Source organism: Mesoplodon mirus (assembly GCF_964341445.2).
Source record: "Mesoplodon mirus genome assembly, chromosome: 4".
Taxonomy (NCBI): Eukaryota; Metazoa; Chordata; class Mammalia; order Artiodactyla; family Ziphiidae; genus Mesoplodon; species Mesoplodon mirus.
The window spans coordinates 103,259,793-103,275,442 of NC_138979.1; the positions used below are offsets into that span (position 1 = coordinate 103,259,793).

At 38.7% G+C, this 15,650-nt stretch overlaps 1 protein-coding gene across 4 annotated transcripts in view; it reads left to right on the top strand.

The window, feature by feature from the left end:
- The window catches only part of TMEM87A (transmembrane protein 87A), a 43,808-nt gene that overhangs the window by 17,062 nt on the left and 11,096 nt on the right, over positions 1-15,650 (top strand). For 2 of the 4 annotated variants that reach the window (XM_082618904.1, XM_082618906.1), the window contains exons 8-15: positions 2,771-2,832; positions 3,621-3,804; positions 4,806-4,905; positions 7,199-7,292; positions 8,090-8,172; positions 10,878-10,975; positions 11,894-11,952; positions 12,687-12,790. In XM_082618904.1, the coding sequence (XP_082475030.1) occupies positions 2,771-2,832; positions 3,621-3,804; positions 4,806-4,905; positions 7,199-7,292; positions 8,090-8,172; positions 10,878-10,975; positions 11,894-11,952; positions 12,687-12,790 (784 nt within the window). Of the gene's footprint in view, positions 1-2,770; positions 2,833-3,620; positions 3,805-4,805; positions 4,906-7,198; positions 7,293-8,089; positions 8,173-8,781; positions 8,851-10,866; positions 10,976-11,893; positions 11,953-12,686; positions 12,791-15,650 lie in introns of all 4 variants that reach the window. The other 2 variants (XM_082618905.1, XM_082618907.1) reach the window with 1 other exon arrangement.

Genomic DNA, 15,650 nt, shown 5'->3' on the forward strand with positions numbered 1-15,650 from the left:
GCTTCTCTCTAGTTGTGGCGTGCAGGCTCCAGAGCGCATGGGCTCTGTAGTTTGTGGCACTTGGGCTCTCCAGTTGAAGCATGCAGGCTCAGTAGTTGTGGCGCGAGGGCTTAGTTGCCCTGCAGCGTGTGGGATCTTAGTTCTCCAACCAGGGATCAAACCCACATCCCCTGCTTTGGAAGGTTGATTCTTTACCACTGGACCACCAGCGGAGTCCCAACAACCGATTTATTTTCTTTAATAGTAATAAGTATTTTAGTTTTAGTTTTTCTATTTTTCCTTGAATCAGGGTTTTTCTTTTTTTTCCCACTGAGAAATTGTCCATTTCATTCAAGATTTCAAATTTGCTGGCATAAAGTTAGTAATGATATTACTTTACAAAAAAAAATATTTTTTTATTCTTAATATTGCTTTTGTGACTTGTCTTTTTAACTTTAAAAATATTTCTAGAATTCTATTTTACTATATTTTTATCCCAATGAAACAGTTTCTGGTTTTGTTAATTTTCCTATTTCATTAATTTCTACTTTCATCTTTATTCTTTATTTCATTTGACTTAATTTTAAACTTTTGTTTTTTATGGATTCTTGTATTGAATGTTTAATTCCCAAGGCAGAGATGGGTCTTATTCTCCATAGTAATATGGAATATAACAGATCTAGGCAAACTAGAGGTGGCCTGGCAGTTTCTAGACCCAAGACATATGTATATCCTCCTGTATCTAGGCCCATGGCTTCCTATTGAGTAATAGTCTCAAGGAGCATTTGCCAAGATTTACCTTGTACCTTCTTTCTTTGAAAAGGATGGAGAAGAAACCTTGCCCCACTCCACTTCAGGCTCTCCATGCATCAAATCTGGCTCTGGTCCCCTTTTATCTTAGACTCCTACTAATTTCAGTGATCCCACAGGAGCTGCACGCTCAACTACTGTAGCATTCTTTGGGGCCCAGAGTCCACCATGACCATGGATTCTGCCTCATGCACTGTTCTGAGTTTTTGTTCAGTTTTGATACATGGAGCTGTTTATCTTGTTTTTGAGCTCATGTCCTTTTTGTTTCCTCTCTTTTTTGTTTTTGTTTTTGTTTTATCCATCTGTTGTTTGGAACTAAAAAGACGATACTCAAAACTTAACTACACCTTGTGAAAGTCCTAAAATTCTCTCTCTAAAACACTTGTATCATCTATCTTACCTTCATTAAAACCTTTAATGTCTTCCTGTTACTATAAAATGTCCAATTCTGCAGCAAGGCTTATAAAACTCTACAAATTGTCCCAGTTTACCTTTTGCTGCCTTGTGTCAAAATGCTACTGTATGGTAGCATATGGAGTCTCAAACTACGTGTTCTTTAAATATATCATGCATTTTCACACCAGTCTTTGTTCATGTAATGTCCTCTACCTGGATGGCTTTTTACTTCATCATAGAAAATACACACTCATCCTTCTGTGTCTGGCTCAGGGGCACAGTTCTCTGTTGCTTTCCAACTCTCTCTCCCCTGAAGATAGTAATCCACTAGATGGCAGAAAACATCTTCTACATCTTTCCATCTCCTATATTTTCCATAGTGTGTGTCACATGGTAAGTGTTCTGTAAATGTATGTTATATTTTAGCATAGAGCAGGGATTAGCCAACTTTTTCTTAAAGTGCCAGATAGTAAATGTTCTCTCTGCTACAACTACCCAACTCTGCCACTGTGGTGTAAATGTAGCCATCAACAATATATAAGTAGGTGGATGTGACTGTTTTCCAATAAAACTTTGGAATAGATGGCCAGATTTGGTCCATGTGCTATATTTTGCTGACCCCTGCTGTAGAGTCAACAAAGAATTTGAAAAATATTTACTAATTATTTTATTTACTCTTTTATTAAATTAAGAGGGCTTAGATTACTAACCAGTTCAGCTATGAAATTTTTGTGATTGCTATTATGGGATGCTCCTTTTCTTCATATAAGTATTGGACCTGATTTACTTTTAATAATGGTATGTCCTTTTTGCTTGATAAAAATTAGTAGGAAATGTTTGTTGGATAGTTTCTCTCTGGAGATAGATATCACTTCTCAGATAAATCAGTTTATTTATTAATCATACTTAAAATTTATCCAAGTAGTTTTATCAATTACAATTTTAAAGTAGTCATAGGTTTGCTTCAGTAAGGCAAATCTTTCAAATTCTTGTTGTTACTGTCATTTGTTCTGCTTCATTAAACACTTCATTATTATTAAGCACCTTCTGAAAATGATATATTAATTATGAAAGTCACATAAAGTTAAAGTAGGTAAAAAAGAAAGAAAGCAGTAGGAAAATATAGGTAAGGAGAGAGAAAAGAAAAAAGAGGGCGGCAGAATGAAGGAATGAAGTCCATTACTTTTCAAAGCATATTAGTGATGTAAGAAAAAGCATACATGAAGTATGTTTGGAACTTAGAGGAGATGGAGAATAGTTCCACTTAGGCAGCTCACCAGGTTTTGTGGAGGAAATACATTCAACTTAGTCTTTAAAGGATGTGAGTATGGGAACAAAGGGCTTTTCCACCTAAGATACTGACTAGAGCAGAGTCATGCTGAGGCCTGTGCAGGACACAGCACAAACCATCAGAACACTTTATGAATTTCAGAGTGCTTTACAAATGTAATATTCACCAGGATTGAAATGGATAAAAGTAAATTACCCAATGGAGTTTTCATTAATTTCATCAAACAAATATCAGACAATGTTTTTGTTTACTTTTTCATTCTTTACATTAATTCTGAGGACTGTGTTTTGGCAGTGACTGTTGAAGTGAAAGGTCCCTATGAATACCTCACGCTTGAAGAATACCCATTGATGATTGTAAGTGAACTTATATTCTTTAACCTCAGCATTAAATGAGTTTAGCTTGAAAGATTGTCCATGTTTTGTGGCAGTATTAAAGACTTGTTCCTGAACAGTTCAGAAAATACTGCTTGTAGTTCTGTACTTACTTCCTACTAGAATGTGATCTTGGAAGTGTCAGTGAACCCCTCTGTGCCTCATTTTCTCATTTGTAAAGTGAAGTCAGTGACTTGTGGAATTTTAGAGTTAGAAAGTACCTCAAAGGTCATTTCACCTCTCACATCCTCTCTAGGATGCAAAATGGGGTATTTCTTAAAACCCTATAGTTTCTGATCCCGTTTAGGATGAGTAAATGATGACACTTTCTCCTTTTCAGTCTGTGTGTCTGAGAACATCCTTAATCTGTTTTCAAATTTCTTTTGTTTGTGGCTTTTTTTTTCTTCTTCCTTGTGCTTTTATAGTTTTCCCACTCTGTTGTGTTTCCTTGCCTTCAGCTGTATCCTAACCCTGCCGTGCCTTTTTTTCCTCTCATTGTCTTCATTTAAATAATTTTAGATTGTGAGCTGAAAAAACTCTTTTAATACAAAAGAGCGGTCGCTCTCTAAGGGAGACTCTTAGGTAGTCTCTCTCTGCCCGAGAGGAGACAGTTTTTTCATCTTAGTATTGAACTTGAAAGAAATAAAATAATTTTTAAAATAGAAGGTGTAGTATGTATATTTTTTACAATATGTTAAGACTGTGTATTGATTCTAAATTGGCTCTTGGCCCTAATCCTTCTTTTTCTCTTTTACTCACTTGGATGACAGTTTTTCATGGTGATGTGTATTGTATATGTCCTATTTGGTGTTCTGTGGCTGGCATGGTCTGCTTGCTATTGGAGGGATCTCCTGAGAATTCAGTTTTGGATTGGTGCTGTCATCTTCCTGGGAATGCTTGAGAAAGCTGTCTTCTATGCAGAATTTCAGAATATTCGATACAAAGGAGAATCTGGTATGTAAGCAAAAAATGTTTGCCAGTTTGTTAGTGATTGGCAGGTGAAACTTAAGACAATTTTCCTAAGGTCAGCAGTCATTAAGTAGCTGTAACTTTGCAGTTACTTAATTATTAGAGTAACTTAAGCAGAATCACTATGATTGTGACTTTGTTTTTAATCTCTTAAATTGTGGGTTCAGTTATTTAAGAGTAATTTTATTGAAATAAACTCACAAAAGTTACTACAGTAGTGGCCACTTTGGGACTATCATTATCATTATTGAATCTCAGTTGCTGTTGATTTTTAAGGTACCATTATTATGCATCTAAGAAAGAAGGTAAATACTGCTAATTTAATTGTAAGATGCCATTGATTGTAAGACCTACTTTGATTTCAGAGATACTGGGTTGGGGGGTGGGGTTGGTAAAATATAGTAATACCAAGAAAATAGGAGGGTATTTATGGTTTAGTAAGGTGAACAGGTAGTGATAGAAATTGTTTCGTACTGAAGTTTTTTTTGTGATAGCTTCAGTTCTCTCTCATCAGACCTTTAATTATTAATAATTCTTGTTGCAAGATATACTAATTAGATCTTTCCCTGGTCTTTGAAATGGCTTGAAAATAATAGATGTGAAAGTGAGTTGAAAATTCTTTGTTGTGTTTTGTGCTCTCCTACATATAGCTATATTTCACAGTTTTTTAAACTGGGAGGAGTATTCCTTAGATGCTATAAATTGTTGAAGTAGGGTGAGGTATTCTGCTGAGGTTTTAGTGAAGCGGGAGGTGGAGAGGGAAGGTAAATTGAGCCCACCCAGATTGCTATCCACATGAGTAAGATCCTAAGTGATATCAGCTTGTACTTGTAAACATCGCAGAAGAGGTATTCTTTTTAAGTAGGACTAATATCAGTGCTTATTCTGAAGAGTGTTAGAAATCTACATTCTGGTTCTAGAATTGTGCCTTTTCCCAAACCTAGTTTACATACTGCATTTTTCCCCCCCTTTTTTCTTTCTTACAGTCCAAGGTGCCCTGATCCTTGCAGAGCTGCTTTCAGCAGTTAAACGCTCACTGGCTCGAACCCTGGTCATCATAGTCAGTCTGGGATATGGCATAGTCAAGTACGTATTAACTTCCTATATGGAAGAGCAAATTAAAATGCTGATTAAATTGAAACAGTGTTGCAGGTTTCCAGTGTAATTCTGAAAGAGCCGATATAAGAAATAGTTCTGAAATCAAAGGTATCTGAAATATTGTAGATTTGTAAAAGTTGGAAAAATGTTAGTGTTTCATTTTACTACTTAGAATTTAAGGAGCATCTGCAGGAAAACCTGCAGTATAGCAAATGACATTGAAACATCAAACTTTTAGAGTAAACTTATTGTGACTTTACTCTTCCAAAGTATTCTTGCAAATCAGATTTTTTTAATGGGAAGAGCATTCTTGAGTGCCTTATATATATTAGACATTGTTCTAGGCCCTAGGGATACAGCAAGAAAACAAAAGATTTGGAGTTTACATTTGTGGACAGACTGGTGCACAGACAGAAATACGTGAGTAAAAAAAAATACATGAATGAAAAATCTAATATGTCAGTGAGCAGATAAAACAGGGAAAGCATATAGAGTTCTAGGCAGGAGGTGGAATTTTCATTTGTAAATATGGTGGTCAAGGAAGGCTTCACTTTGGCATTTAAACAAAGATCCAAGTTGGTGAAGAAGCTATATGTACACCAGGGGAAGAAATGTTAAGATGTGGTCAGATTCTTTTATATTTTGAAGGTAGAGCCAGTGGACTTTGCTGGTAGATCAAATGTGTGATGTGAAAGAGAAAAGGAATCAAGGATGATGCCAACTATTTTGATCTAAGCAGTGCAAGGACGGAACTGATGTTTACTGAGTTCAGGAAGATCTTAAATGGAATAAGTTTGGAGTGGAGGCAGGATTAGGAGTTCAGTTAGATGTCCAAATGAGGGAAGTAGGAGGGAGAAATGAAGGCAGAGATATAAATTTGGGGAGTCATAAGGATGTAGCTGTTATTTAAAGCCGTTAAGACTGGATGTGATCATCAAGGAAGTGAGTGTATACAGAGAAGAGGTCAAAGGACTGAGCCCTTGGACTATTATTATTTAGAAGTCAATGAGGTGAAGTAGAATTAGGACAGAGGAAATTGAGTAGTGACCAGTGAAGTGGAAGACAAAGCTGAACACTGTTTCAAGGGGGGAGTGATTAATTGTGTCAAGTAAGAGGACTGAGAAGTGATCACTGGATTTAACTACATGGAGGATATTAGTGACCTTAAATGAGAACAGTTTTGATGAAGGGGTAGGACAAAAAGCTTGATTGGAGTGAGTTTAAGAGGGAATAAGGGGAATTCTCTCTTAAATAAGGGGAGAGGAATTGGAGTTAGGTATAGACAGTTATTTCAAGGAGTTTTGCTTCAAGTGGAATTAAAGAAATGGAGGACTTTAATTTTTTAAATTTATTCATTCATTTAAAGGAGTTTTGCTTTAAATGGGATTAGGGGGATGGGGGGTTCGCACTTTTAAAATGTATTTGTTCATTTAACATATGTGGTTGCCTCCTGTATGCCCGGCAGTATTCTGGGTTTCGAAGATAACACCATTGGGGAAATAAATTCCTGCTCATTTGCAGTTTTTCTAGCATATAACAAAATATAAGAACAAATATTGCTAAGGCTTAGGTAGACATGATTTAAGGAAGTGCACCTCATACTGTAATGCACTAATGAATCACCTGGGGATCTTGTTAAAACGTAGATTCTGATTCAGAGGTACTTTGAATATCAAGGATCTAAGATTTTTCCTCCTTGACATAGAAGCTACTCAGACTTCTCACATTTTGCTGGATTTTGAGCTTGATAATAGACTATTTAATGAGTTTTAATAAGATTTTGATTGTATTAAGGAATTGTTAACATTTTTAGATTTGATAATGATATTGTGGTTATGTTTTTTCAAAGTCCATATCTGTTTAAAAACATACGGAAATACATATAAATAAAACGTAAGATCTAGGATTTGTTTCAGAATAGTATGGGAGGATGGGAAGTGGATGAGGTGTGCATGGGGCAGGATTAGTTGTGTAGGTTGATGGCTTTTGGGACTGGATGATGGGTTTATAGGGGTTCATTATACTACTGAATATGTTTCAAAATTCTCTGTAATAAAAAGTTTTTTTTAAAAATGCAGTAACCAGGGACCTGATCTCAAGTTCTAGTGTTCACTGTCTTGATTTAAGACCATATGTCTGTTTGAGTTTTTCTCGGCTGAATCAAGTATGTCTGGCTTATATCTGTTAAGTTGTTGGTCTGCATTAATCAACATGAGTTTTTGTTACTTAGCTTTTTTCGGGGTTTGTTGCATTTGTACTCATTTCTTTGCTTCCTCTTTAGGCCTCGCCTTGGAGTCACTCTTCACAAGGTTGTGGTAGCAGGAGCCCTTTATCTTTTGTTCTCTGGCATGGAAGGGGTCCTCAGAGTTACTGGGGTCAGTATTGCTTAATCAGAGTTTTTGTGGTCATTTCAGATACATAGTTTTTGTCTTGAGGAGGTTAATTGGAAATGTCTGTGGGCTTCTTTACTATTTCCTCTAAGTCACCTTTGGGCTCTGGTTTACCAAACGTATGTATAATTCATTTTTTCTTTTTAATCTATCTATTAGAGCTTCATAAGTTTAATGTGTGATGGGGAATGAACGCTTTCCCACCTGTCCCCAGATTACTGCTTATTTACTAGTTCCCCAGTGGGAAGCAGCAATGGAGCAGCTGGCTCCATTCTTGCGTAAGTGACAAACATTGTAATCATACTGGTTAATCTGATTTTTGTTTTAAAGTGACAGTGCTCTTTGCTTAACCAGCACTTGCATTTCAGAGGCTTTCTTAAAATTCAACTGATTATATTTTACATAATTATTTACAATTACATAATTATGCCTTTTGTTAGGGAAGGAAACCAAAGCACTGAGACATAGGTGATAAAGAAATTTATGTTAGAGCTGGATTAATGTGAAGAAGTGGGCCTCCCTAGGTCATTCCAGTTATTTTCCTATTTATTTAAAAATTTCTGTCTGCAATAACTTGTTAGATTCAAGATGGTAAATGCTGTAAACTTTTCTCTCAATTAAACTGGGCTCAGTAAGTTTTGCAACAAATTGCCCCTTAAATGAAACACTTTATGGATGCAAATTTGGTTTTCAAACCACACTGTCCTCTGTATGTAATTTCCTTAGACTTTCAGCAACTTTAACCACCTGTCAATTTCATTTTCTTTCTTCTGCTGCTGTAGTATTTTTCTTATCCCTTGGCTTTGATAGTAAACCTGGCCCTCTCAGCAATTGATGCCTGTATTATTTTATGGATATCCTTTCAGTAATGCCCTGGTGATTGGGTAGTTAGGGTTAAATAAATAGCATCTTAAACTTTATGAAAGCAAGCAGCATAGTTTTGGGGATAGATATTTGCCTTACATCTTATTTTGAAAAATACATTGTATATTACAATTCCAGAAATCAATAATTCTTAGTAAATTAATGATGCAGTAATTTTAAATATGAGAAGGGTCTTTAGGACTTATAGCCAAAACCAAAATGATGGGAAATGATAGGATGGAATGGGAACTTATACTGCCATAAAGTTTTTGGTGTGGTCGCTTCTTACCATGGATCTTAGGGTGCTAAGAACTCTATTAGCACGTTATAACTCTATATTAAAGAACCCTTATTAGTTAGCAGCACGTTTCATTGTACTGAGATTGTAATCAACAATTTGCGTGAAATGCTTACAGCTGTATATTATACATGATGGTTTGTCAGAAGGGAAGAATGATGCAGGTGCCAAATGTTACTCCTTTTTGTTTTCTTTCAGTTCAAATGCAAAACCACTCCAGATGATTATATAAATGCAGAATCTTGTGCTGGTTTCATCTCTGTGCCTCTCTGGACATCTCTTTTTTCACCACCTCTTTTTCTTTGTCTGCAGGCCCAGACTGATCTTGCTTCCTTGGCCTTTATCCCCTTGGCTTTCCTAGACACTGCCCTGTGCTGGTGGATATCCTTCTCATTGGATTCTTTGATGGCAGTCCATTTTCTCCTTTTGGAGATGGGTTTCCGTTGATCTTTCTGCAAAGGTTTTTTTTTTAACAGTTTTGTTGATTACTCCTTAGTCTGGGATTAGGGTGTTTTTAGTCTAACAGCCTGAGGCCTCAGGTAAGCAGCGTTTTTGTTCTTAATTTTTAAGATTGAATCAGAAATTGGTGACTGTGATCTGAGCACAAGATAAAAGCTTGTGGCTTTCCTTTTTTTTTAATGAACACTTCACTTTGATTTTGGACTTATTTGTGCACCCCACTTAGTGTTAGAATCACTGGCCGCTCTGCTCCTGACATTTCTTTCAGCCTCTAGGAATTATTAAATGCTTTGAAAATTATGAAAAGATTTTGACTCTTAAAATGTGGTTTGGGGACTCCATAAGGTTGTTTGACTCTCTTAAACTTCTATGTAGGTTTAGCAGATTTAAATCCTTACAGGGTAAGTGTTTTTTTTTTTTTTTTTTTTCTTGTTGTTTTTGTTTTTGTGGAACGCGGGCCTCTCACTGCTGTGGCCTCTCCCGTTGCGGAGCACAGGCTCCAGACGCGCAGGCTCAGCGGCCATGGCTCACGGGCCCAGCCGCTCCACGGCATGTGGGATCTTCCCGGACCGGGGCACGAACCCGTGTCTCCTGCATCAGCAGGCGGACTCTCAACCACTGCGCCACCAGGGAAGCCCCAGGGTAAGTGTTTTATACCCCTGTTCAAAAGCTGATTTGGGATTGTCCGAAGGCTTCCACTCTTTGAAGTAAATATTGATTCATTTACAGGTGAAGTCAACCAGCATGTAACAGACAGATTTCTATTTAAGTAATCTTTTTATCTTGCTTCTTAAAATTAAATACTGTTTATTAGGGACTTGGCCTATTGGATGAAGGATTTGACTTTTGGGACTTTTATCCTTTTTTTTTTTTTTTAATTTGTGTTGGTTTTTGTGTATTTGCTTCTATGTGCAATATTATTGTCTTGATAAACTGTGATGGTTATAAACGGCTGAATGTGAACAAAATAATTTATGAATTTGAGTAGATTATCATATATCAAAAATCTTTGAAATTGAAGTGTTCTTGGTTCAAATGGTCAAGCTTTTCTAGATCAATATCTTTCAACTGTGCTTTGTGAACCTCTATAAATATTGGGAGGAGTGGAGAGAGGAAAGTGGGACTGGACCAAACAATGAGATAACCCAGTGTTTAGGTAGCAGCTTGTTAATAAGTCTTTGTCAAAGCACAGACCAAGCTCCACCTCATTCATTTTTTGTATCTGCTCATTCTGAAAGTCGGACATGAGAGCAGATATCCTCTTCAGTAGTCATCAATTCCCTTCCTGTCTTCTGTGGCAACTTCTGCTTGGGAATAATGTTCTGAAAATGGAGTCATTACTTTTAGAGCCTAACTGCCTGGAATACTCAACCAGTTGTAATTGTACTGTCCTTTTAATTCAGGATTGATCTGGCAGCTAATGGCAGTTCTCTTAATATGGCACAAGGGGTCTAAGTATAGAACTCTGGAAGGTTGTAGGCATAAGTGTATTTATGACCCTAGACTGGATTAGCTGGGACAGTGAGAACAGAGCTACTTACCTTAAAGGAAGAGAGAAGATAATGCTAACTTCTCTTCCCTTATCTGTTGTTACTCATTTTCATTTCATTTCCTTCTATTTGTCTTTCTTTTTCTTTTTGTTTCTCTAGAAAGTTGCTTCCTGTCTTTTTAATATTTTCCTCTTTTCTTTTTTCTTCTTATTTTTCCCCATTCTCATTTTATCCTGGTTCTGTCTTCTCCTCAGTATCTCATTGAAAATGAAGACTTTCTTATTAATCATGGTGAAGCTTGGGGTGTTTGTGAGATTGAGAATAAGAGAGCTGTAAGGCCTCTGGGATCCATAGCTCTATCATTATGACCCCAGATCCTCAGAAACTTGAGGATTAATTTAATAGCTTATGGTTTTTCTGAATGTTGATTTCCTTGACCTTCAAACACATATTTATTAGCCTGACTCAAACAATGAAGCTATTAAAACTTCGGAGGAACATTGTAAAACTCTCTTTGTACCGACATTTCACCAACACACTTATCTTGGCAGTGGCAGGTAAGTTGGGGACTTTCTTCCTGATGTTTAAATGTGATCCTTTTAGAACAGAGATTCTTAACCTGAGAGGTTATAGGTGGGCTCTGTAAAATTACATAGAAAAGTTTTGTGCATTTTACTTGGGGAAGGGGTCTTTAGCTTTTGTCATGCTCCAAGGGGTCTGTGGTTCAGAAAAGATTGAGAACCATTTAGCTTAAGTATAATAGGTGAAAATTAATTCAGCTGTTAGTATATCCTGTCTCCATTCTTTTTCTTGAGGCAAGTTAGCTTGAGTGCCATAGAGCATTCAGATTCCTTTTAGAAGACATTAATACTTGCTTATTTGGTTTTATTAAATAGCTATAGAATTTTAGGTTAGGGTACATTGCCATTATACTCCTTTTACGTATGTTACTAAGCATGCATAAAATATAGACATTAGGTAGACCATAGCCAAAGTAGGCTTATTTTCTGCCTTTTGGCCCTTGTAGCAGTAAAAGTGAAGTCTGGCCTGTGATTGGAACCAACAGTTGTGTTTGTCGTGCAGTCATTTTATCAGCCTTTTTTTTCCCCATCTGACCAGCTAAAGAAAAATAGCATTACTATACTAAGGATAAAGGAAGGGGAAAAATTGTATTGTTGATACTGCTGGGAAAAGCCACGTTTCCAATAACTTCATTTCCAATTCTCAGGGTTACTGAAGTAGCCAGATAGTAAACAAAACTATTCTTTAAGTACAGAAAGGTTTGACAAGAGTACATGGGCCTTGTATAGAGTAGTTAATTAAATTTGTACTGAATAAATATGTTAAAATAACAGAAAGTGACGGTGATGTTTGGGGGTTAGGGATGTGGGGGATTCCACTTAACCAGAATTGGAGAATGTAATTGGGGATGTAAACCAACATTCATACTGACCAGGTTTTATATTTCCTCTTAGCATCTATTGTGTTTATCATCTGGACAACCATGAAATTCAGGATAGTGACTTGTCAGTCGGTGAGTTAACAAACACATGCATTTAGGAATAGTGTACTGTTTGTTATACACAGACAATGATGTTGATGACAGCGGTAAGGTTTGTACCTTGTAAAACATTGGGGTTAGGTCTCCGCTCTGAGGGTTAGAGTGCTTCTCTCCCCCTGAGTATTCCGTGTGTATCATATACTATATATACTAGTAGTTCAAAAGAATTTCATAAGTGATAACCACAGTCTGCCCTAACCCAGTTTTGCTTTAACTAAAAATTCTCAAATAAGACATCCAGAGTATTAAACATTAAGTATGTGTGAATAATGCTAATCTGAGTAAAAACCATGTCCTTAAGATCTGAGCGCAAAGACTATGGCCAGTAGCATTTCTTTGGAGGCAGCTAAGGCTCTGTTTTGGTAAAACTAAGTAAATGAAAACGAAAATTATAAAAAATAACAACCTGATGTTACTTTCTCTTACCTTATATAAAAACCCTTCCCTAAAGATTCTCAGAGCTATGATGAAGCATTGACAAGCACTCTGTTTGGTTAGTGCCTTTTCTTTAACAATGGTAATCACTACAAGGGAAGAAATTAGGTTCATTCACTTTGTGCTTGGCACAGTGCTTGTTAGCATATATAGCAGGCCCTTAGTAAATATAAGATGAATGAATAAACAGGTAGTTCTTGTTCTATGCAAAGGGCTTTGCAAACAAAGGGTTAAGATAATGTATATAAATGTATTTTTTCCCCTTTTGGTAGGATTGGCGGGAGCTGTGGGTGGACGATGCCATCTGGCGGTTGCTGTTCTCCATGATTCTCTTTGTCATCATGGTTCTCTGGCGACCATCTGCAAACAACCAGAGGTTTGGGGATTCTTCTTATTTACGCTGCTAACCATTGAATGGCCACGTTATCGATTGGGGTGGTTCAGTGGGTGACACTGTCAGGGCCGTATCATGTAATGGAAACAGTTCTCATTGGGTCTGGACTCAGGAAATTGGGTTCATGTCTCACCTCTCCTATTAATTTGAGTTGTGTTTTTTGGCATGCTGCCTCTTTTCACCTCTCTGAACCTTAGTTTCCTCTTCATAAAAGAGGGGGAATTGATACCTATTGATATGAGGTCCCTTTCAGTTCTGACATCTTCTGTTAATATAAGTATTTGTATGGGTAAATAAGGGAGGTAGATAGATTGTGACAGTTGTAATGAGAGTCTCACCTATCTAGTGTCCAGAAGGAAAGAACAATTTCTATAGTCGGTAGCTCAGCTTATTTTGTAACAACAGAGAGGGTAAAATGAAAACTTAAGTGACTGACTATAGAATAAAAATCAACATGTGAATTTGCTTTGTCTAACTATAGGCAAATCTCAGTTATTTACGAATTGGCTATTTTTATTTTGTTATTAGCCATGCCTTTGTTTCCCTTCTTTTTTTCCCCCACTTTGTGTGCTTTTAGACAGTTAAGAGCTTATATTATGCAGCTATACCACCGAAGAAGGAAAAGGATGAGATGGTATAACTAAGGGTCTTGTGACCCTCCTTTACATTAATCTTTTTTTTTTTTGTAGATAGACCTCTTGCAGATTTATTTCTGTGTCGTGTTATATATAGATATATGTATATATACTCTTTTTATTACAATATATCCCCTGCCCTTCCCCCTCCAAACTCACAAAAGGAAGTATAAATCCTTCCAGGATTGCCATCAGGCTTTCTAAGGTAGCCAGGGCCAAGAATGAACCATCTCACAACAGCTCAAGAAACAGCTGCCCTTAGGCTATGGAGTCATCAAAGCAGTAGCATTCCAGGACCCAAGGGCAGGAAAGAGGAAAGGAAACAACAGCAGTGTGACAGGATTCTGGGTTGAAAGTGTCCTAGACTTACATCAATGACTCCTAGAAAGGCAGGCTGGCTCCCAGAACTCTCAGGATGGGAATAAAGGTGGGAGCCCTGTTGCTCTTCAGATGCTCCCCAAATATCCTGGGGGCAGGGAGTAGGAGCTGGGGGTTAGGTACGCAGGGCTGGGGTGGTGGGAGAAGGAACTCGTGTGGGTTATGCTGAGGACATAGCAGCCCCGCCTACTCAATGACATATAATGAACAGGGACAGATGCTGGCTCCTAAAGAAATAGGGGAGAGAGCATGGCAGGGAGGAGGAGGGAACAATGGGACACGTAAGTAAGTTACATACAGGACTTCCGTGGTGGCGCAGTGGTTAAGAACCCGCCTGCCAATGCAGGGGACACAGGTTCAACCCCTGGTCTGGGAAGATCCCACATGTCGCGGAGCAACTAAACCCGTGCACCACAGCTACTGAGCCTGCACTCTAGAGCCCGTGAGCCACAACTACTGAGCCCGCACACCACAATTGCTGAAGCCTACGTGCCTAGAGCCCATGCTCTGCAATAAGAGAAGCCACCGCAATGAGAAGCCCTCGCACCGCAACGAAGACCCAACACAGCCAAAAATAAATAAATAAATAAATTTATTAGAGAGAAAAGGGGAAAAAGAAAAAAGAAAGAAAGTCACATAAAACAAAAAGTACCAACAAAAACATGACTTGGGGGCTTCCCTCGTGGCGCAGTGGTTGAGAGTCTGCCTGCCAATGCAGGGGACACGGGTTCGTGCCCCGGTCCGGGAAGATCCCACATGCCGCGGAGCAGCTGGGCCCGTGAGCCATGGCCGCTAAGCCTGCATGTCCGGAGCCTGTGCTCCGCAACGGGAGAGGCCATAACAGAGAGAAGAAGGGAGGTGAAGGGTCATGAACCTAGGATTATCAACTAGTCAGGGGCACAGGAAAGCTCTCTGAGGACTCCTAAGGGGCAGGCAGATAGCTGGGGCCCCACAGTCCCAGGGAAGAAATGACAGTCCCTTCAGTTCGACCTGGACCAAATCTTGGCGCTCCGTCAGAGCCCCTTGCCCTTTGAGGCTTTCTCGCTGGGCTGGCACTGATTGGTGCCAGGAGTTGGTTCCCTCAGCTCAGTCTCGTGTTGCTCAGGGTCCTGAGATGTGGCTGCATGGCTCACCTGCTCCTCAATGCCTGACAGCACCACTTTGCTGCCCACACACCACTCTTGCAGGGTTCAGGCAGTGGCACTGAGGTCCTGGTGCTGGATGTCAACCTCCAGTCTCTGGTTGGGCTGATCGAGGGAGGCGAATGATGTCAGCCTACACGGCCTCAATGACAGGGTCTTCCAGATGCCACATGTTCTGCAGGACAAGGGCCTCCAGTGGTACTGCATATAGGATACACTTGACTTTGGCAGCCAGGGTGATGATTGATAGATGTCAAAACTTACCCTTCTGAGCCTCTGTGAGTGGAGGAAGATTCTGGGCTTCAGCTAAGTGGTCAGCATGTGTCCTGTAAGCAAACACTGTGAGCAGCTGAAATGTGGAATGTGGAAGCAAAGTCCCTCTCCACCACCTCTCTTCCAGCACACTGCGTGGGGCCACTGCTCTGTCACTTCCAGCAGCTGTTCCAGCCTTTCCTGCCACTTCCCTCTACACTGATCTATTGATCTTCTGTTCACTTGCTAGCTATATCTATACATAAAATTTTTCCCTTTCTTTAGTCTTAAGAAAACTTTTTTTGCTTTACCTCTCCTCTTCCTTTCTCCTTTTTAAAAAAGCATTGTGCCCACTCCCTGTAACTCCAGTGTTAACAGCCTAATGTGATGTATCCTGCCACATTTTATTCCTTGTTCATATACGGAATCTTCTAC